This window comes from Centruroides sculpturatus, unplaced genomic scaffold (assembly GCF_000671375.1).
Source record: "Centruroides sculpturatus isolate CEXI.00-Female unplaced genomic scaffold, Cexi_2.0 scaffold26, whole genome shotgun sequence".
NCBI classification, from domain to species: Eukaryota; Metazoa; Arthropoda; class Arachnida; order Scorpiones; family Buthidae; genus Centruroides; species Centruroides sculpturatus.
The window spans coordinates 1,254,483-1,276,388 of record NW_019384653.1 but is presented as its reverse complement, the minus strand read 5'-3'; the positions used below and the strand labels follow the sequence as shown (position 1 = coordinate 1,276,388).

At 28.5% G+C, this 21,906-nt stretch overlaps 2 protein-coding genes across 3 annotated transcripts in view; both read left to right on the top strand.

Moving 5' to 3' along the window:
- LOC111626355 (60 kDa SS-A/Ro ribonucleoprotein-like) overlaps positions 1 to 8,079 on the top strand; it is a 66,701-nt gene extending 58,622 nt beyond the window's left edge. Inside the window, exons 6-7 of the mRNA XM_023369704.1 lie at positions 7,493 to 7,662; positions 7,737 to 8,079. Of these exons, the coding sequence (XP_023225472.1) occupies positions 7,493 to 7,662; positions 7,737 to 7,869 (303 nt within the window). The 3' untranslated portion in view covers positions 7,870 to 8,079. The remainder of the gene's footprint in view (positions 1 to 7,492; positions 7,663 to 7,736) is intronic.
- An 8,487-nt stretch (positions 8,080 to 16,566) lies between these two features.
- Positions 16,567 to 21,906, top strand: part of LOC111626354 (dynamin-like) — a 116,909-nt gene continuing 111,569 nt past the window's right edge. For both annotated transcript variants that reach the window (XM_023369702.1, XM_023369703.1), the window contains exon 1: positions 16,567 to 16,846. In XM_023369702.1, coding sequence (XP_023225470.1) covers positions 16,677 to 16,846 — 170 coding nt within the window. In that variant the 5' untranslated portion in view covers positions 16,567 to 16,676. The remainder of the gene's footprint in view (positions 16,847 to 21,906) is intronic.

Here is a 21,906-nt window from a genome sequence, read left to right as displayed (position 1 = left end):
CAAATCATTCTTATTTGACTTTAAAAAAAAAAAGCAGAAATTCTAAAATCAATAATTTTCAATATGTTCAATTTATACCTTCAATTTTTCAGCATTTGTTCTATATTGTAAATTAATGCTTTTAATCTGTTAAAGAATCACCTCAGATTCATCATGCAGTATAATTGATATGACTAAGTTCTAATTCTAATTGAAATTGAAATATATACAGTAACACCCTACTTAACACGGGGATATGTTCCTACATGACAAAGCACTAAATGAAACTGCATTAAACAAGGTCATTTTAACACAGTAAATAGAGAAAGGGGAACATGCGACCAAAAATAAGAATTGAGAATTCTTATATACCTCTAGCTATACCTTCTTCCACACTCTGTTTATGTATTTATCAGTTAATTCTTGCCAAGCAAAATCAATATTGCCTATGGCATCCATAATGTTATATTTTTTCCAAAATTGAACCAAACAAATATAGATTTAAGGAAAGTACAACGCTATGACAAATTGCCACCTTTTGGTGATTGGTTTGTGTTTGGGAATAATCATATTATATACGAATCAATGAAATGCCACAGTAATTTGAATCAGCATAAATTTGTTTTTTTAGGTTTTGAGCAGACTGCATTATATTGGATTAGTGTTAAATGAGGTCTTATTATATATATATATATATGCTCATTTCACTGAATACAATTAACATCTTATATGAATATACAATTAAACCCATTAATGCAAAATTGAAGGGACTCAAATATTGGCACTTTATCTTAATAAGTATACACAAAAAATTAACATTACACTAATCAAGGAGTCTGGCTTTATTAATATAGATTACCTTAGCTTTTCTTCACTTATCCTGGTTCTCAAAGTGCAAAAAGTACTCTTTACCTACCATTTGACTGCCTGTTGCTCAGTTACGGCAACTGGAATTGTGTATGCTCCATATTTTTGGGCTGCTTGTCCTCCTTGTTTTTAACTGTCACACATTGATGGTGAGCAAATAGTAACTACAGTAATACCTCAGGATACGAACACCCCAGCATACGAAATTTTCAGGATACAACATGAAATTCGAATATATTTTTGCTCCATGATACAAACAAAAACTCACCATACAACATTACATTCGTTTGCAGCACCATTTTATATTCACTTCTGTTCATTGGTCTCAGTCCATGTGTTTGTTTTGTTGTGGAAGGATCTCGCTTGATAAAGGAAATCTCGAGGTATTATCAGAAAGTGACTGATTTTATTGAAAAGAAGCATCCCGAAAAGGTTCACACTGGCCGTATTGCCGCTCGGAGTAATGACATTTGCCTGTCATTTTAGAAACATTTTAAAAAGTAGGCAAAGCCAAACCTCTTTGAATAGATATTTTACCAAGCGACCTCTATCGAATGAAAGTGCTGGTGGAAGTGAAGGAAAGAAAGCAAAAAGCAGTGAATACAAATTTTAAAATATATATATATAAAACAACTAATTTTTTAATCTTTTCTAAGTTATTTCTAAGTTATTGTTACATTATGTTATGAAAGTTAAGTTTTAGTATCATTTTCCTTCTCCCTCTCTTCTGCCATCAGTTTACACCTCCACCGTTGTCTATCCTCAAAGGTAAAGTGCAAATAAAACTACATTTTTTTTTTATCAATTATTATTCTATTATGGTTATTTATACATCTACAACTACAAAATGCATTTTTTAGTGTTTTCCTTACTATAGTTATTTATTTATTTATTTATTTTTTTCAATATACTACTTAGCTTTAATTTGAGTGTGTTTTTCGTGTTGGAACGAATTATTTGGTTTTGCATGTAATCATATGGGAAAAAATGATTCACCTTACGACATTTTCATGATACGATCTCAGTTTCGGAACGGATTAATTTTGTATTTTGAGGTACCACTGTATATAAATTAGGCTGCTTTTGAGGTGCTTACACAACATCTTGATGGAATCAAGACATGTAATTATTATTGACTTTATGACCTGTGTTAGATCAGGCTTGGGCTTCTTTCATGTGAGCTGTATATTATTTTGCATTCTCCAAATTAGTAAATAGCTTAGGAGGGTATCTGAAGAAACTGGTCACTTCTGTAAGGTAATAAAATCTCATCGGATAGAATCTCCTTGGAGGATGAATAAATATAGGCTTGATGGATCAAAGAACAATATGCAGAAATTTTATATCTAAATAGGTCCCAAGAATGGAAATGTATGTAGGATGGGACAACAGCTGGTTTCCTATATACTGCCATCTTAACTACATCCTTCAACCATGATATTAGTACAGTGGGTGATTGGTTAACGAATATAATCCATTTCAAGACCATGTTCACTACCCGAATTGTTCGTTAACCAATTATCAATTTACCACAGATTTTTATGGGAATTTGATTAATTTTTTCTGGAGATCCCAAAAAATAAAAAATTATATACTTTCTTACTTCGTTTTTTATATGTAATAATAAAAATACATATATACACAGTCTTGCATTTTATCAGTCATGTTTTTTCCATTTTAATTAATTAATCAATTAAAATGAAGTAATTAATAGTGTTGTTGTTGTAGAGATCCCCAAGCCTATTAATTTCACTCTGGTTTGTATGCCATTTGGATGACTGTTATTCTGTTATCCTTCCACTTCTTCAAAAGATTTTTAATAGCAGATGTTGGTCGTGCTCCAAAGCCCTGCCTTTTTTCCCCATGATGCTATGAGACATTTTTGCTAGGTAAATCAAAAATCTTCTAATCTGAATACCGGTATTCTGATAAAATCGCACTTACTAAACCTTTATTGTCTGGTACTTGTAAACTATTCGTAAAAACAAACATTTTCGGCCTCAGACGAGGTCTTCTTCAGGTTGCTAGGTAAGCTACGTGGGCATGAAGCAGCTGCAAACTACACAACATTTTCTGGCGTAAAAGTGCTGCATCATGGGAGATTAGTGATAGTGACTAGTGTTGCCACCAGGCTGGTTATTAAATTCATGGTCAGGATTAATTATAAATGATGTTGATTCTGTGTTCAGAAGCTAAAAGCTCTCTTAATTGTGTCAGTGTGAAATCCCTCTTGTTCTTTTTGTAGTAGCCTGCATGACTTGGATTTCACAGATGTGGATTGGCTATAGAAAAAGATTTTATTATAACCTATACTTGTAATCAGTCAGTTTTCGTTGGAAACAGCTTGGAAGAAATATGCTTACTAGTTAAGCCTAAGTAGTTGGGCTTAACTAGTCAAAAACTAGTTATACTTTATACACTAGCCAAAAATATTTATATACAACATTTATACCATTTTCTTTTCAGTACTGAACATATTATTCATGTAATTTACTTACTTTGATAAAATTCTATTATTTCTTTTTTGATGCTTGACAACATGTTCATGCATTCATCCATTTTCCCCACTCTCTCTTGCTAGCATGACTGCTCTATCTGTTGAATTCTGTCAACAGCAAGCGTATGCTTGTATCACTGCACTAGCAAAGAAATAACTGTGCGGGTGCAAAGAAATGGGTAGACCCTTTGATGTCGTTGGGTGTGCTAGTTTGCAGTGGCTTTTAGATAACTGAAAACGTGGATAAAATGGACAGCCATGGTTATTTTAGATTAAAAAATTATAAATATTAAAGATTTATATTGTATCTTTATGCCTCTTTTTATACCTTAGTGAATTTAATCATATATAAGAACAACATTTTTTTACATATCATTTATTATATATCTAATATACAGTAGTTTTAAGAATAAAAATATGTATTATTATAGTTACATTTTAATATGAATGATTTGTCTCATGTTGAAGCTAAATGACAAAAAAGTAACAGAAACAAATCATTTTGTAATACATGTTATCATTTTAAACTTTCTTTTATGAATTACAGTGAAAGAAAAATAGTGTGTTTATTTCTGGATTTACGTCGGATAATTAGGGCTCTACTGTATTTAATTGTAAAATTTAACAGTTTAAGTTATAAAACAAGATATATTATGCTAATTTATTTTTAATATTCCATTTAAGTACCCTTTGACGTAAGGAATTATGCAACATTTTTTTAATTCTTTTTTTCCTAAGCGGTATGAGTATAGGGCACCTTTTGTATAATCATCACAGGTTTGATCAAACCTGTAAGATAGCAGCCAAATGATGGTGCCTAAAATTTCTGAGTCAACATCTGAAAAATTCTTGGGAATCCAGACTAGGCTCAAAAATGCATTCCCAGATAAAGGAATATTTCAATCTTTTGAGTTGTTCAGCTGTCAATAATACAAGCATAAAAATTCAATCCTTATATGTAGATGATGGGTTAAATGCATTTTTGATCAGTGTAAATATTGATTTTGTTTTGTCTTATAAAAAAATTGTTGGGCTGCCTGCAATTTGAAAAAATTGTAGACCTATAAATTCCCACTGTTGTCTGTCTGTCTTTCTTTAATCTTGAAAACAGTATTAGATAGATGAATTCTGAGACCAGACAGGAGGCCCCTATTAACTATGTATGAACTTCAGATGCAAACCAGAAGTCATGTGATTTCAATTCAAAACTTTCCCCTGAAAGCAGTTAATAGATGATTGGCACAACTCTATTGTTAATGGAAAAGTATGATATTCAGGGGCAAGACACTACTAATTTGAAGTGGAGAACCTATACTTTAATTGAAATAAACTAAAAATATAATTAAAAATTGTAGCCCAACATTGTGATGATGTCACAATAAATCACTTGTTTCTTATAAAATACTTTTTGCAGTTAACTATTCAGGGATAAATTATCAGCCAGTAAAATAAATAATTTGATAAACAATTTATGCAAAGCAAATTTAATTTCTCTGTACTAATATGATGAATTTATCAATAAAAAAAATTACAGGTAATTAATTATTGAGAAAAGCAGGATGATGATAATTTTTCAATAAATTAATTTAGCTCATATTAAAAATTTTACACAAACCTGCCTTTCTTAATTTTGCCAATGTTTCTTTTGTACAGTACATTCATTTTTCCTTTTTTTTTCCTTTTCCCTTGATTTTTGTTTTCTCATTCTTTTTTGCCTGAAGATGGTGGCTGTAAGCTATCGAAAGTATTAGCAAGTATATCTTAATTATAAATTGTTATTGTAATGCCGCAACACTGAAGTGTCAATTATTTTATTATTTTCTTATGTCTTGTGATTTTGTTTTGCATTTTTACTTTTCTAACTGTTATATATAGTAACAGAGGAAAAGTATGGCGATCAGTCAAAAAATGACTCTTAAGATTTTTTTACATTTTTGGGCTCAGGACACCTTGAAACATTGAGAGCTGCAAAAAAGTTTGGGGGTTTTTTCAGTGTGTGTGGGGGAGGACATGATTTTATTCACCCTCTTAGAACCTTAATAATTTCTGTGCTTTTTGTTGAAAATTTGTAAAATTTTACGGGGAGGTTTGTTTATTAGGGGAATTGATGGTATTAAATTTTGGTGATTAAAGGTTGAGGAGGTGGGAGATAAAGGGGGCTGTGTGTATCTCCAGTAGGGTCGGACTTAGTGATGATTTTACTCATTATTAGCATGTACAATTTTTTATAAAACCCATCCCTGCCCTCAAAATCAAGCTTTTTGTCATTTTATAATAATTAAAAAATATAAAAAGTTTTTAATAAAATATGATAACAATGGCACCACCAAATTTTGCTGGATATTTTTAAATTGTAGAAGGAAATTTGAATTATTTAAAAGGGTATTACTTTAAAACTTCTTACTGAAACATTATTTTGACGTTCATAGTTTACATCTTCATTCCTTCCTATTTAAAACTATTCATAAACTGGAATAAAAATATTAGAAGACAATCAGACAGCATTCATAAATTCCAGCCCAAAATGATTTAGACAAACATTTTTGGTCTTCTTTCATCTCTTCCTAATTCAATGTTTTCTTAAAGAAAACATTTCTTTAAGAACTATTTCTTTTACTATTGCTGGAAATATAAAAAACAAAATTTTAAAAATTATTTATTTATCTTTAAGAAAATTTATTTGAAAAACAAATCAGAATCAATTGTACTTCATTTTCAGGATGTAATATAATCAGATATTGTATTTTCAGTAAAATAAGGAAACATAGGATTATTAGAATATTTTGTTCTTGTAAATATTAATTAAGGCTTATTGTATTGAATATTTCATTTTGTAAATTGGAAAGAAAGATAAAATAAAGCAGATAATTGTATTTAATTATTGAATGTTGAGTGTTTACAAATCAAGTGTATAACTTACATTGTTACACAGTGTGTTTCAGGAATAGATTTTCATATAAAGAGAAGGAAAATAAATTATAACAACATGGGTTCAGAAATGTTTTGTGTCAGTATTAAGCTATCTAGTAATGCCCAATGCATTCATTTGCTGCAATAAAATCTGAGACTCTTGCAAACATATAATGTGATGTAGTAACCATATCTTGACAGAATGATATTAAACTACGTTTAAACCTACTGGTCAAAATTCTCTTTGAGCAAATTATGGCAACTTGTCAGACAATACATGCTATGTCAGAGAGTTTGGAGTGTGTTAGGGCTCAATGAGACAATGAGCTGAGACTTTTATTCAGGCAGGAGGTTGCCATTCTGAATACTTCATCTGAGATAATGCAAAGAGTGTGTTTAATTAACTAAAATCCAAAACAAAGTATTTCCAGATCCATGTTGTTATAACTTATTTTTTTTCCATATGTACAAGGAATCCATTCATGAAGTTTTGTCCCATATCTTTGAAATCCAAACAAAAACAAAAAATTTTGCCAAGTAAAAATTTATGACAATTTAGATGAAGATTAAAATTTTTCTTAGCAGCTTTTCTTTGGTAAAAGATAAGCACAAGCTTGTGCTTATCTTTTACCAAAGAATTTCAGCAATCACCTTGAAATTTTGCACACTATCTAAGAAAACAATTTTCTTTCGAACAAGTTATTCAGAATTACTTCAGGTGTTTGGGGGCAGAAAAATCAATTCCCAAAAATCGGCAACTCTGATTCCTGTATATGTAGTCAGTCAGTGCCTTTTTTACTTGGCGGGGAGTCACTGTTCTGACTCCTGATATCCTGTATATTTTATTGACTCTTTTTTAATGTAATTTATTTACTTTTAATCTAATTGAAGTTTGAATGTTTTTAGAGTGTTATTGCATTTTTAATATATACATTTTTTATTTTAATTTTTTGAAATTTTTAAATGTAATATAGAGTTGTACATTACATAAATTAATAATAAATAATCAATAATCAGTTTTCTGGTATTATTTAATTTTTAAATAACACTAAATAAGTACATTATTTATTCATTTTTACATTTTTTTGATTAAATTTATTTTAAGTTTATCCTATAATGTAGTTTTTATGTAAACTGTATATTCTATTGTAGTAAATTCTATTTATAAATGCTATCATTTTGATAAGAAAAAAAAGCATATATCATATTATAATATTAATCAATTTTTTTTTTCTTAAGACTCCAATGGGCCCAGTGAATATGGCTGCTCCTTTACAGTGGGCTCAAGAAAGAAAACGTTACTTTGATATTATTATAGTATGCACTGATAATCAGACACAACCTGGAGATGTACATCCTGCTGAAGCATTGAAAGAATATAGGAAAGCCTTCAATCTCCCACAGACTAGGTAAAAATTATATTTTTAAAGTAAGCTTTGTGAATAGTTGATAACAATGATTAAATTTCTTAATTATATTATAGGTTTGTTATTTGTGCAATGTCTAGCCAAGGTTTCTCATTAGCTCCACCTGATGAACCTGGTATGTTAGATATTGCAGGATTTAATGTGAAAACTCTTCAAGTTATTCAAGATTTTGCTCGAGGAATATTTTAATGTGTCATATGGCTGAAGGAGATATTGAACTTGCCTCAATCTTTAACAGGGAGTCATGACACTTCTGGAAATTATGCACATTTAAAATGGTTGATAGCTTTTTAATTTTTCCAATTTTGACTGATAACCATTTGAATTAAATTTAGGGCACATAACACCTAAACAAAAAAAAAGGAAAGATAAACAAAAGAGAGATTGTGCTCTATCTAAGTACAGAAAGACTGTTGAGTGACCTATTTACCAATATATTATTAACTCTCCTGCACACTTCAGCAGAAATTCAGACAAATAATTGTTTAAACTGAGTGGTTCACTTATATAGTGCTGATATGATATTTAAATGGAAGACTATCTGTCCAATTTCACTGCCCTCCAAGACAGCACAGAGCTGTGTCCGGATTCCAGAATCATCATCCTGCCTAATTGCTTTTCAGATTGACTGCTCGTGTAAAAAAAGAAACTAATTATCTTAAAAATTATGTAAGGATTGCCTAATGTCTAATTGTTTAAATCAGTAAATATTATATAATTAATTGAGAAAGTATAGTTGTTAAGGTAGACTGCTTTGGGGCATTATCAGCAATTTTCATGTACTTTTATGAACCACATCGCAAATGTCTTTCTCTGTTGAAATGTTACTTGGAAACAAGATAGTTCCCTGATTATGGTGCTGGGAGTTTTGTTTTTTATATTAGATACATGTTCTTCTTCCTAAAAAGAAATTATTTTTAAATTTATATAAATATTTTCCTTAATCATATAAACTTTATAAAATTATTATTTTGATACAATGCTTAAAGAGCAAATTTTATATTATGTTCTTAAATGTAAAGAAATACATCTTGCTAACATAAACTAGGCAAATGAAAATGTATGTTTCATCTGCTTATTTTTATGACGAAAATTACACAGTAAAAACAGTGTTAATATTTGAAGTATTGTATGTAACTGTTTTTATATAATCAAATTTATCAGATTATTATTATTATTATTATTATTACTTTTTTTTTTGTAGCATTGTAATTAAATGTAGGAGTATAAGAAAAATTAATTCAAAATATTTTTGTTAGTTGACTATATTTCTATACTTTTGATATTCAGTTTTATATATAAAAGAATTTTTATGACTATTCAAACTAAATCTAGTTTTAGTTTTCAATAGCTTAGTCATTTGTGATTTACTTTAATATTGAAAATATGTTTGAATTTTAAAATTGCTTTATCTATTCAAATTGTTACTTTTTATTTGGATGAAAGACCAATATGAATATTCTCAAGTAACACTTCATCAAAGATCGATAGTTGATGCAATCGAGAGATGTTGGTTCAGGATTATCATCAGTAAGTCTTTCTGCAGACTCTAATGGTGTTGGTTTTAAATGTTTATATTTATGTCTATTTTCTATCATTCAGTGTATAAAGTTAGTCTATTTCCTTAATCTAATCATCCGGATGGCTGTTTTAGATGTTGCTGTTTGAACGAATCGTTTGCATACTAAATTTAACTGTTAAACAACAAGCCGTGGTAAAATTATGATGCCACTAACTTTTGTTTCCGTTAGCTGTTGAGTGGATATATTCCAGGTTAAAATGTTTATTTAACACGATTGCAATTACATTCGGCATTAGAAATGCCTTTGATCGTGGAATTACATTGGTTCCTGAAGTTTTTAACTCTATTTTTTAAGGTTAACAGTGTAGACAATGAATTATTAGTTATGTCTATATGTGACTCTAAAACAAAAAAATTTGATTTGAATGTCCCAAAAGAGAATGTGGGCATTTTATATAATAAATGATGTCAATGCCTTGTTTGGAAGGAGAGCTTTGTTATCTCCTCAGGGACACACTCTAATATTGAAATTAGAATTCTGAAGTGTTGTTTCCATTGTTTTTAGCTTTGTGTAATGTTTGTGGTGTATATTTTAGAATGTGGAATTGTGTTGTGGTACTGACATATTTTACATATAAATGTTATTCATTGTTGAAGTGATCCTTATATTGTTTAATCTTTCTTCATAATGATTATTTTACTTAATTAGATTATAGTTCAAGCACATTTTTGTATTGCACTGAAGTAGATCAATATATATATATATATATAAATATGTATACAATATATATCTATACAAACATATACATAAATACATGTAATCTTATGTGTGGCATTTGGTAATTGAAGTGATAATCCAAATTTGCTTTTACTCTCTTATAGAAAAAGTATTTATTCTCAGGGTTATTGGGAACATTTGTAATTTTTATCAGTATATGGAAGGAGATATTTAAATATTTTAATTATATTTATCTTCCCAATTATCATTACCCAGTTTTTTCAGTGCAGTACTCATTTATATTCAATATAATAAATAATATTTTATTATATAAGCTACTGATTAAGAAATATAAGTAGTTTTTGGTAAAATTTCATTTTTAAATAGAATATTTTGAACATATTGTAAATTTTTATTAGATTTCTCAATGTGAGTATAAAATCAGTTAGTAAATAATTAGGTAAATGGTCTTTAATTAATCATATAATTATTAATTAGAAAATTTTGTTCAGAAATTTTAAAATAAAACATGATATCTTCAGTTCCTAAAATTCTTAGTATAAAAATAACTGTCTAGGTAGAAATTGTCACTTGCAACCTTTTAGAGCAGCAAAATCTTTTAATAACTTAACATTTTCAGTCATACATAATGACCATTCTGTGGTTTACAAACTTTAAATTAAATGATTTAGAATGCAAAATTTTTTCTTGTGTTCTAAATTGCTTGATTGAAAATTTGTAAACCTGAAAACAGTTATTATATATGACTGAAAATGTTAGTTATTGAAAGTTTTTGCTGCTCTAAAATGTTGTGAGTGACTTAGCTAAAATTCTTATTTTAAATATATTTTTTTTTCTTTACAACAATAGAAAAATTTATAAATTTTATAGATTAGTTTCCTTTATTTAACTGTTTAAAAAAGTTACTACTATTGTTATAAAGTTGAAGAGAGAAAAATTACTTAGTTCATAAAATTTTTTCATTTATAAATTCTAAATTTTTAAAAAATTAGAATTAAATGATCTATCATTAGATGTAATTACTCTATGCCCACAGATGTTACACTGTTTTATGATTTCATTTATTATTTTAAGTGCAGTATGTTTACAGTAATAATTTCTTTTGATAATACAAAATAGAAATTTATAAAATAACTATGAATTTATTTGGTAATCTTCCATTCAAAAGCATTTTTCATTCTTCCAATTTGCTTATTATACAAATTTATAAAGTATTTTGTATTGATATTATAATATGTTGTTTATATATATTATACTTGTTTCATACCTTATAATAATTATTTGCTATGATTGTTAAGATTTATTATTATTAATAAATCTTAACTAACAGCCATACTTTTTTAATCTTTTTATAATTTTATCTTGCCATTTCCTTCTGAAACTGAGAAATTATTAACTCAAAGTTTTAAAAATTAATTTTAATCTATTCATTTATAGCTATTTAAAAATTATAAAATTTTTTATTTCATTTTAAAGAAAAATTTATCTAGAAAATAGATTGTGTTATTAAATACTGTTTCTATGTTTCACTCATACAAGTAAATTACTAAATATCAATCTTTTATGATTTAGATCAAATACTTTTATTAAACACTTAAATATTTTTAGAGTCATTATTCTGTCTTTCAAAACCTTTTTAAATTTTGAATGAATTTATTTAAAAGTTAAAAAGAAATTTTCAATGATGGAATGGCAGTTCTTGGAATGTTTAAATATTTAATTAAAATATTTTGATCTGTAAGATTGACATTTAATATTATATTTATGTATCTAAAAACCTTATATGTTAAGTGCAAATGATATATAAGTAATGTATTTACTTGTAAGCATTTAGTACAAATGCAACTCTGAATGAGGCAGTTGGGACCTTATCAGAACTGTAGATCATGTCCACAGGAGTAAAAGAAGTCAAAAGAATCAATGGTCTACATTTGACCCTTTGTGAGATGTAGCCCCCAAAATCAATCTATCTAAAATTTTGAAGGTCCTCAAAAATTGGAATGAAATTTAAAAGTGAAAAAATCAAATTATTTTTCAAAGCAATGCTAAAATTCAACCATTTTCCATGTTATTATAAACTGCTAAAAGCTCATAAAATGCAAGAAACACCATTGCACCAACTACTTCTGGGGTTCAATTGGAGTCACACTGTATGCTCTGTTAAGCCGATTGCATGTTTAACAAGGCTAAATAAAATTTGGGGGCTATATTTTATGAAGGGTCACCTTGTGCAGACCATCAGTTCTTTCAACATTTTTTGCTACTATGGGCAAGATCTATAGCTTTGATAAGGTCACAATTGCCTCATTTAAAGCTGCATTTGAACCAACATTTAGTTTCTAAATGGGAATTTAAATATAATAGATAATTAATATTGTAGTTCAAATTTCCTAAACCCAAACTACACATACCATATGACTTTTAATAATTGCTTAGACTAAAATAAAAGTCTATAATATTTGATTCATATTAAAATTGCTTTTGTTTGATAAGCATAGCATATGGCATTTTGAATGGTGATTGCCTAAATGGATATTAGCAAAATATACAGAATAAACATACTGTACATAATCTGTATGTGAAAAAATTTGCATAGAATGATAACATAAAAGTATTTAATTCTTCTATGCTACTTTTAGAAAAAAGTTATTCACTGTTAGAAAATCGTTTGCTTTATGCAATTAATTTTTACTGTGATTTTTATTGCAGTGTTTATTTAACAAGTTGCAAAAAATTCTGACCTTTAATTGTTATCTCTGCAATTTGTTTGTCAAAGATATTAAAGTAATGTCAGTATGTGATTATTCAAAATGCTGGTGAAGTTACTGTGAAAATTAAAATACTTGAGTTTGCCATTGTCATCAGATATAACTAGTTTCAATATCTGATTGTAAAATGCATAATTGTGACTATATTTGTGCCATTCTTTGTGTATGTATAGCTGTGATACAGAAACAAGGTAGTATCATCTCTTGGTATGGGAATTGTTAATTTATTAATCTGTTTTAATACCCTGCCAATGTACTAATACAAATATCACTATCCTAAACAAATAGTGTATGTACTATTGACCAGAAATTGTCAAATTATAATTAAGCAGTAAGGGCTTTTTCGTTTTGTGATGGTAGTTGAATTTTATTCTAGGTGATTTTTAAAAAAGTAGAAAAATAAGAGATGTTTCTACTTTTGTTAAAAAAAAACTTTATAGTGAAAATTTTAGCATAATTTTTTTTAACTTACAAAATATATATTATNTTTTTTTCTTAATAAATATTATCAAGACTCGAATATTGTACAAAATAAAATCATAGAAAAAACTTTTTTAAACAATTCTATATATTATATATATATATATATAAAAACATTTTCACTTAATTAAAAAAATAAACATAGTTGAATATTCTCACTTCATGAACGCGATAATGTATTTGTGAGTGTAGTACCCAGTGCCCAACATCATCACATTTTGTGCCTCGGTAAAAGAAAAAGTTATTTAAGAAACAATCGCCTTAAAAGGATTTGTACTGCTTGGTATGTTATGCAAAATACTTGAATACAATGGTTAGAAAAGATTGTAACTCATCAGTTCTGGAATATGATATTTGCTAAAAGAAAAAAATAAATAAATAAAAAGCTTTAACAGTTATTCTCTGAATTGAAATTTGCTTCGTTCAGAGATTACTTTGTAATAAACACTGTTCACTTGTATCATAAAACATCAATCAAGATATGATTGTATTACTTTGTGATAACTTAAGAAATAGGTGCAAATGAAAATATGTGAACTGATAACCTGTAGCATGATTTATTAATTTTTTTTAGGTTGTATTTTATGTTTTTGAGTTTTAAGAATTGGTAGAATTCAACAACAGAAAAGAGTATCGTGTCTTATGTATGTTATCAATGTATTATATAATGCTGTTGAATTTACCAATTTTCTTATAACACCTGTTTTCCGATCATGTAATAAGATTTTTATACAGGATACTAAAACTGCAATGCATGTAGCAGGTTTATTGAATGAAATAAAGAGCTTAGTATGCAAATGAATGATTATGTATAGCTTACAATTATTACAACTATTATTATTATTATTCACAAAAATAATTAGAATTTTTAAACTTGAATGAACAAATGTTTTTAGTCTTCTTTTTTGTCCTGTGGCAGATCTTTAATGTATTAATTACTAAGGACATTAAAAAATTTATAATTTTAAAATTTTGTTTTACTTTTAATTTATGTAAAGTATTAATTACAATAATTCAGATTTATTTTATATTAGGAAAAATTATGCTTAAATATTCATCATACATACATTTTTCTCTAAACAACATTACAATTATTTTCCTAGTTTTAATATGAAAATATAAATCATGATGATGATGATTTTTCCTCTATAAATGTTATTTTATTGTAAATTTTCACTATAATTGCATACATCTAAGTTGAAATTGTTTATGGAATTCAACACATTTATTGTAACCAATCAGTAACATCTAAATTTATAACTCTTGAAAAGATGTAGTGGTAGTTAGTTTATTAAAATCCTTAAGCGTTGACGTCACTATTTACCGTGGATTTATAATAGGAACTTCGGTTCATTGGATGTGTTACAAATGAAGCAGAGGGATTCTTATTTTTTCACCAAATTAATTTTATTATTTAATAAAACAATAGTAATTTCTGGTATGAATTTAGGACCTATAATGATTATTTTATCTTAACTTTTTATCAAGTTAAACTGATTTTAACGTTTCCTACAGCTAATTAAAACTTTTTAAATGCTAAATAAACTCCGAAAATATGTTTTGAATTATTAATTGAAATAAGCAATTTTGATACTATAAAATAATTTTATTTTAAAATTAAAAAAAAATCTATTGGTCATGTTTTTCGAGATTGGAAAGATGGATGGCCCCACTTTCCCACCATACTTCACCATATACATCACTACAGTGCATTTGTTCAATTAAGTTCTGCATTTGTTTATGTTTATCGGGATTCGGATGGGCCAACGACTAAAACGTCATTAAAACGCATTGTCATCGGGATTAGGTATGTGCTCAAAGTTTCGGTCTTATATCTGGGAGAACGAAGATGAGCCACACCCCTAAAACATTATTAAAATGTATTGTTTTAGAGGTTATATACGCGCTCAAAGTTTTGACCTTATAATTAAAGTATATGCAGTGTGAATTGCAAAAATTGAGGATACGATTCGAAGCGAGTTAAATAAAAACGTTTAAAAAAGAAAGGGGAAAAAAGCAAATTATGTTTAGTACGATCACACTTAAGATTTAACCCTCCAACAGAGGAAAAAACATTTATTTAGTAATTATAATTCGTTAAAACATTTTGCTCTTAATTTGTTTCATTCTATCAAGTAGTAATTTTCTTAACTACCAACAAACATTAATACTAATTTTTCCACGTTGCATAACTTGGAAATTAACAACGTCGCCGCTTTAAATCCTCGAATATTTTAAAAATAGTTTAGATATTTCGAAATATAAAATTTTATAATTTAATATAGCATCGGCGGAGAAAAGTTGCAACAATTTTACTACAACTACGGCGCATTGTATTAAATTATTAATGAAAGAAGTATTTGATTTGTCATTTATGACGGAATTTTTCGTCGGAAAATATAAAAATTCAATGTTGTTGTTAAATAAATTTTTTAAACTTTCTATTAAAATAATAAAGAATCCGTTTTTATCGAATCTCAATTTCTTCCCGACTGTAATAAAAAGCAAACAACAGAAGCAAATATTTATTGTAATAAAAATGGTATTTCGTACAATACGAAAAAATAATAAACCAAATAAATTTAATTATCTAATTTACAGGGAAAAGGAATAAAAAAAATTCGTTTCTTTCATTTTAAAAGCTTATTCTCATAATAGATGGTGACTTAATAGGGTATTCGAGTTATTCTTTAACAAGAAATATTGCACAATAAATTATTAACTGAATGAGATGTTAAATTATACATATATATTTTTACGACGCTTTATTAAATGCTGCGATTCATTCACAAGTTTAAACATTCCTAACTAATTATTTTTAAATACGTATATATTCTTATATATTCGGTTCAATACTAATACAACTTTAATTTTCTCTGCCCGAGATAAGTGCAGATTAATTAGAGAACATTACGATCGCATTAACATTCGCGTCAAGTTTGTTTCTACAAACTTAAAATTTTATGCATATTTTCCGAGTCGCCTTCATTTAAAGTTTAAACGCTAATTAGTTCGCACATACGACTCCATATAATCTTTTCTTTTTGTACGTTGCATTCAAATTACCACAAGTTATAAACCTGTTAATAAATACAATTATATAAAAATTTTATTTTTATATAAAATGATTCGAGATAATATATTTTTTATCTAATCAACAAACGATCCTTTTGTTCTATAACGATGCTTAATTTATACGGTTAAAGGTTTCGTCGAATTATCCAATGTGTGTCGACGTTCGACAATTTTATCGTATTAATAATCCGAATTGTTTTTATATTTTTACAAAAACATTTAAACGGTGGCAATTTAAAAAAAAAAAAAAAAATGAAAGTGAGCCGTAATTAAAACAATCGGTTTACGACAGACTGCGCATTCTCCGATGACGTCAACTTCCTGCGCATGCTTTTGATGACAATCGATCCTCCCTCACAAATGGCAGCCGAAGTTGTCTTTTGAACCGAAGTCAATCGAAAAACGGATAAATATGTCGATGACGGGAAACGATGGAATGGGATATCTTATCCCGATCGTAAATAAATTACAGGATGCCTTTACTAAACTGGGAGTTAGCTTGACCCTCGATTTACCTCAAATCGCCGTCGTCGGTGGACAGAGTGCGGGCAAGAGTAGTGTTTTGGAAAACTTTGTCGGAAGGTCGGACCCTTTTTTTTACCGTTTCTACTTCAAATTTACTTTATAAATTAATTATCGATCGCGTTCGTTTGTTTAGTGTCGATAACAAATAAATATATAACCGGTAATACGTAATTTTAATGGCTAATATTGATCTATATATTGTATGTAGGTCGCTTAACGTTGTGTGTCGGATCGGTGAATGAAAATATTTTGATTTTTTAAATATTTTTTATTTCCATATTTGAGATTTAATTAGTTTATTCGTCGGTCGGTGGTTTATTCTATTATTTTTTTCTGTTGATTAGAATTTAACGTGGCTAGGTAGGCGCATAGAGAATGAATGAAAGTCGTCTTGGTAAATAAACCACCCATTTGTTTAAGAATGTTTACAATTAGAGTCGTAACTTCGAATGTATCGATTCGAAAATTTTAAATATAAATTCGTTGACATTTAATTTAAAATCATAATTTATTTTCCGCTTACGATTTTTAAAATTTTAAATATTTAAAATAAATAATCAATTTCGTTTTTTTCTGAAAGTGATTAATTTTCTTCACCAATCAGAATTAAGCGCTTTATGTTTAATCCAGGGCTGTGGAGTCGGAGTCGGAGTCGTCAAAAAATCCGCCGACTCCGACTCCCTTTTTACTTACCAACTTGTTATGTACTGTATATTAAACGGAGTCGGAGTCGGTAGATTTTTACGCGACTCCACAGCCCTGGTTTAATCAGTTTCGATAAAACTTTAATATATTTACAGATTTTTCTATTATTTTAAATTCGTTTAAATATTTTCTGGAAAAATTAGCAAAATTAAAATTCGATATTAAGATGTAATTAAATTAAATAATTTTGTTTCTGTAACTGTAGAAAATTATCGCGTCTTATCAATAAATTTTATGTAGATACTATTACTGATATTATCTATTAAAATTGTATTGTGTATCTGCGCTGCCCGTCGCTCTTCTCCGACTGCGCTTAAATAACGACCGGACGACCGGACTTCGACGAAAAACTTTTAACGCGTGGCCTTTTTTATTAACTTTTCGAACGTTTTTGGCCGTGAAAATAAATTTCGTTTTATAAAAATCGGAGTCGTTCGATTTTTACTCCCGAAGGAGGTCGTTCGAATGGCCGAAAACGTTTGAAAAGTTAATAGAAAAGGCCGTGTTGCTTATCTGTTTTTAAGTTTATTATATTGTTTTCTGTTTTATATTTATACTAGCTGTACCCGGCCACACGTTGCTGTGGCTCAAAATTTATCTATTATAAATGTATAACACTCCCACTATTAAAATGCAGTCAAAAACGCAAAAAATCGCATATAAAATAGAATAATGGAAGACCAGTTCTTAAGCCTTTGATAAGCCTTAATTTTGTCCCTCTATCCCGCAGGGGGGAAATTTCGACGTCTATATAATATAAAAACGCACGCGTATTCGAATGCGACGTTGTGTCAAAATTTCAAAGCAATCGGTTAAGAACTTTTGGAGATTTAAAATTTTGAACAAACGAACATTTACATTTTTATTTATATAGATTTGTAATATATTTGATGGTTTTGATGAATTTTAGAATTAAATGTATACTTTAAATTTTATAAGGTTAGAGATATCTAGATTATTCGTGAACTAATAGGGGTATTCGAGATGGGAACTTTTCTGAAAAGCTGTGAATCGTGAACGTTTGTGTGGACCGGACAATGAAACGTCCTTACTACACCCGATACGTTTAAAGCGATACGTCGATCGAAGCCAAAATAATCGTCGATGGTTATTTCGTTAGCTTATACATGCTGGAAGAGGAGATCGGACCGAAGGTCCGGGTAGCTTAATTGGCAATGCATCTGCACGGTAAGCAGGAGTTGTGGGTTCGAGTCCCACTTCGGGCCTATTCTTTTCTTCCGGTAATTCTAAATTATTATTTAAATTATTTAATTAATTTATAATTATTAAATTTATCAAGAGATGGTGCCTAACTCTAATGCCAAATTGTCTGTTAAATTATTAGTATTATAGTCGTTTCTAGCTCAATAATATTCGGCTTTGGTTGATGGACCGGACAATTTCAAGAAAGTGACAGACCTAAAACTGTTTTGTATTGTCAAGTACGAATGTTGTAATTCTCGTTTTGTCTTCGTCGGATGTTTTATTGGTTAATGTTATTCTGTTTTAAGAGAATTATTTTCTGCCATTTCTTCGAGTTTATAAGTCCTACTGTCGATGGATTTCGATAATTGGCAAACGTTACTCCGAGGCAGCTTTCCTTTAAGCCAGTGGTTCCCAATTAGTTTTTCCTGCGTACCACTTCAAGAAACAGCTCAAACTCGTGTACTCCTTACAGCAGAAATTCATATTAATCCATATTAATATTATAAATTCGAAGGTAATTCTGTGTGTCTGTCTGTTACCTTTTCACACATCTAAACCACTGAACAGGTTTTAATAAAATTTGGCACAGAGATAGCTTACATGTTGGAGATGGCCATAGGCTGCATTTTACTGCAAGAAAATATCTTACTTCCACAAGAAAATTCGATATAATGCGAGCAAAGCTGTGGGTAGACGGCTAGTGATAAATAGAATAAGTTTTTTTACATTTATTACCTTTAAAATACAATTCTAATAATAATGAAAATAACATAAGGTTATTTAAATTTAATTCGATAAACGTGCACGATTTTCTTTGAACAACTTTGTAAAATCTGGTTGTTTTTTGGTCAGCTTTAGTCTTCTTCGAGTCGAAGTCATCTTCGAGTCAAAGTCGGTGACGATGTTTAGTTTTCGTGTTTGTCGTGGCCGAAAATCCGCTCTCGCAGAGGTATGTTGTGCAAAATGGTAGTAAATATTTTATTGCCACTTCACTGGCACGATAATAATGATAATTGTACAATGAACACAAATTGTGTTAATTGTACAATTTTTGTTTCTTGCATAAGAATTTCATTTAGGTATTGTCACAAATGCATTTTTTTGATGAAATTTCGAGAATATTTTTAGTTATAAATAAACTAATTTGTGCATTCGACACTGTTTTGTAAATTGCCGAATTTTTGATGGTCCATCCATTATTTTTTTGATTGCTTCATTTCACGCATTTAAATTTTAAATCGACCGATTTTAGATTGCCACACATACCCCTTCACACAATTTTGCGTACCCCGGGGGTATGCGTACCACTAATTGGGAACCATTGCTTTAAGCCAATTGTTTTTGCCATAAAACCTGTACTAATAAAGTCGCGTTCGAGAGAAGCAATGTTTTTTGTGACTTCTAAATAAGCTGTGATAGCCAGCATAGCGTAAAAACCTAAAGATCGTGAATATCCATAATATGTCTAAAAAGTTAATGTAATCATTGAATAGAATTTTCTGCAGTTAGAAAACAGTGTTAAAGATGATTTTCTAATAAAGAATAATGAAATATCTTAGTTTATACTAATATATTGATTATTTTTATAAATATATTTTTTGGAATAATGGGTAAATATGTAGCTCAAAAATTAACTTTTTAAATTACAGAATTATTGTTTCATAAGTTGAAATAAAAACATTACCTTATTCAAATTTCATTGAAAATATTTTATAAATTAATTAGGTTATCTGTCAGCTAACTTGTCATTGCATTTAATTATTTCAAAAATTTTGATTCATAGATAAAACTGGTTTTGAAATGAAATTAATTTAAGTTGTATCCAGCATCAATTGCCTGTTTTAAATCAGATGTTCTGGATTAGTGCTTAGGTCTTACTATATTATAATTCTTTAGAGGATTTTAATTTTGGTTTTTTACTGACCATTTCATAGTTTGACAAAATTCTTTGAACTATCATTTAATGGAATGTGATCAATAAATGAATTAAATGAGAGCATTATCTTATTACAAAATCCAATTAGTTAGTGGGTTTCTCAACAGTAGACATATATGGTCCTGAAATAGTTTTATAAATTTCAAAATTAATTTTTCCAAAAAAGCAAAAAAACTTTAGTTTTGGACTAAAACACTATATAGAAATTCAACTATTCTTATATGAGTCTTTAGTGAAATTTAAAAATTATTGCTATTTATAAAGTCTTTTAACTTAACAGATGAACATTTTTGGATTGTATTCCAGCTGCAGAATTTTCTTTTATTTAAATGCTTTTTTTAAAATAGTTTAGAAATTTTGCTTCAGTTAAGTTTCAAAATATTAAAAAAATCTACAGTACAATATGTTACATTTATGTTACATAAATGTAACATAGTGGTTTATGTTGTATTATGTTACATTTATAAACACTTCCTAAGAAGTGTTTATATATGTATATATCTAAAAATATGATTTTCTTTTTATATATGCTAATATGACGAGATTTTATCTATACCATATATCAGTATTCTGCTACAATTATAGGCCGTCTCTACTTGAGCAAAAGCTAAACAAAACAAAAAGTTCAGAAGTAACCATTAGCAGAACATTCTGCTTCAACAGTTTTCATTACTTTTCTTTTAGTTAGACCTGATTTACTTAAAAGTTTATCTTATTTTTTTTAACAGTTCCATCAATTTCTAAAATTATCCAAGACACAAATTTCTGTGTATATATTTCTTTTTTGATGCTTATTTTTTTATGATCAGCAAATTAAATTTTATTAATTTTACAGAGGAGGCTGTCTCTTTTCTTCTATCTAATAAGAGGAAGCTTCAGACTTTCTTACATACTATTCTGCAGAAAAGAGACAGCCTCCACTGTAAAATTAATAAAATTTAATTTTCTGATCATAAAAAAGAAATAAGCATCAAAAAAGAAATATATACACAGAAATTTGTGTCTTAGATAATTCTGGAAATTGATGAAATTATTGTGCATTGTGAGTGATGATAGTTATAGTACATTATTTAACAGTTCTTTCTTACCATTGGCTTATTAGGAAGAAGCTTATAGTATACCTAGTATATAAATTTGATAAACAATTTAATTGTTTGTCCAATTGTTGTCATACCATTTTACAATGGATATTTGGCCATCTCCTCATATGGACTGATCAGACGATCCACAACCCTTGTTTTTCAGCTCAAAGTCAGACTGTAATTTACTT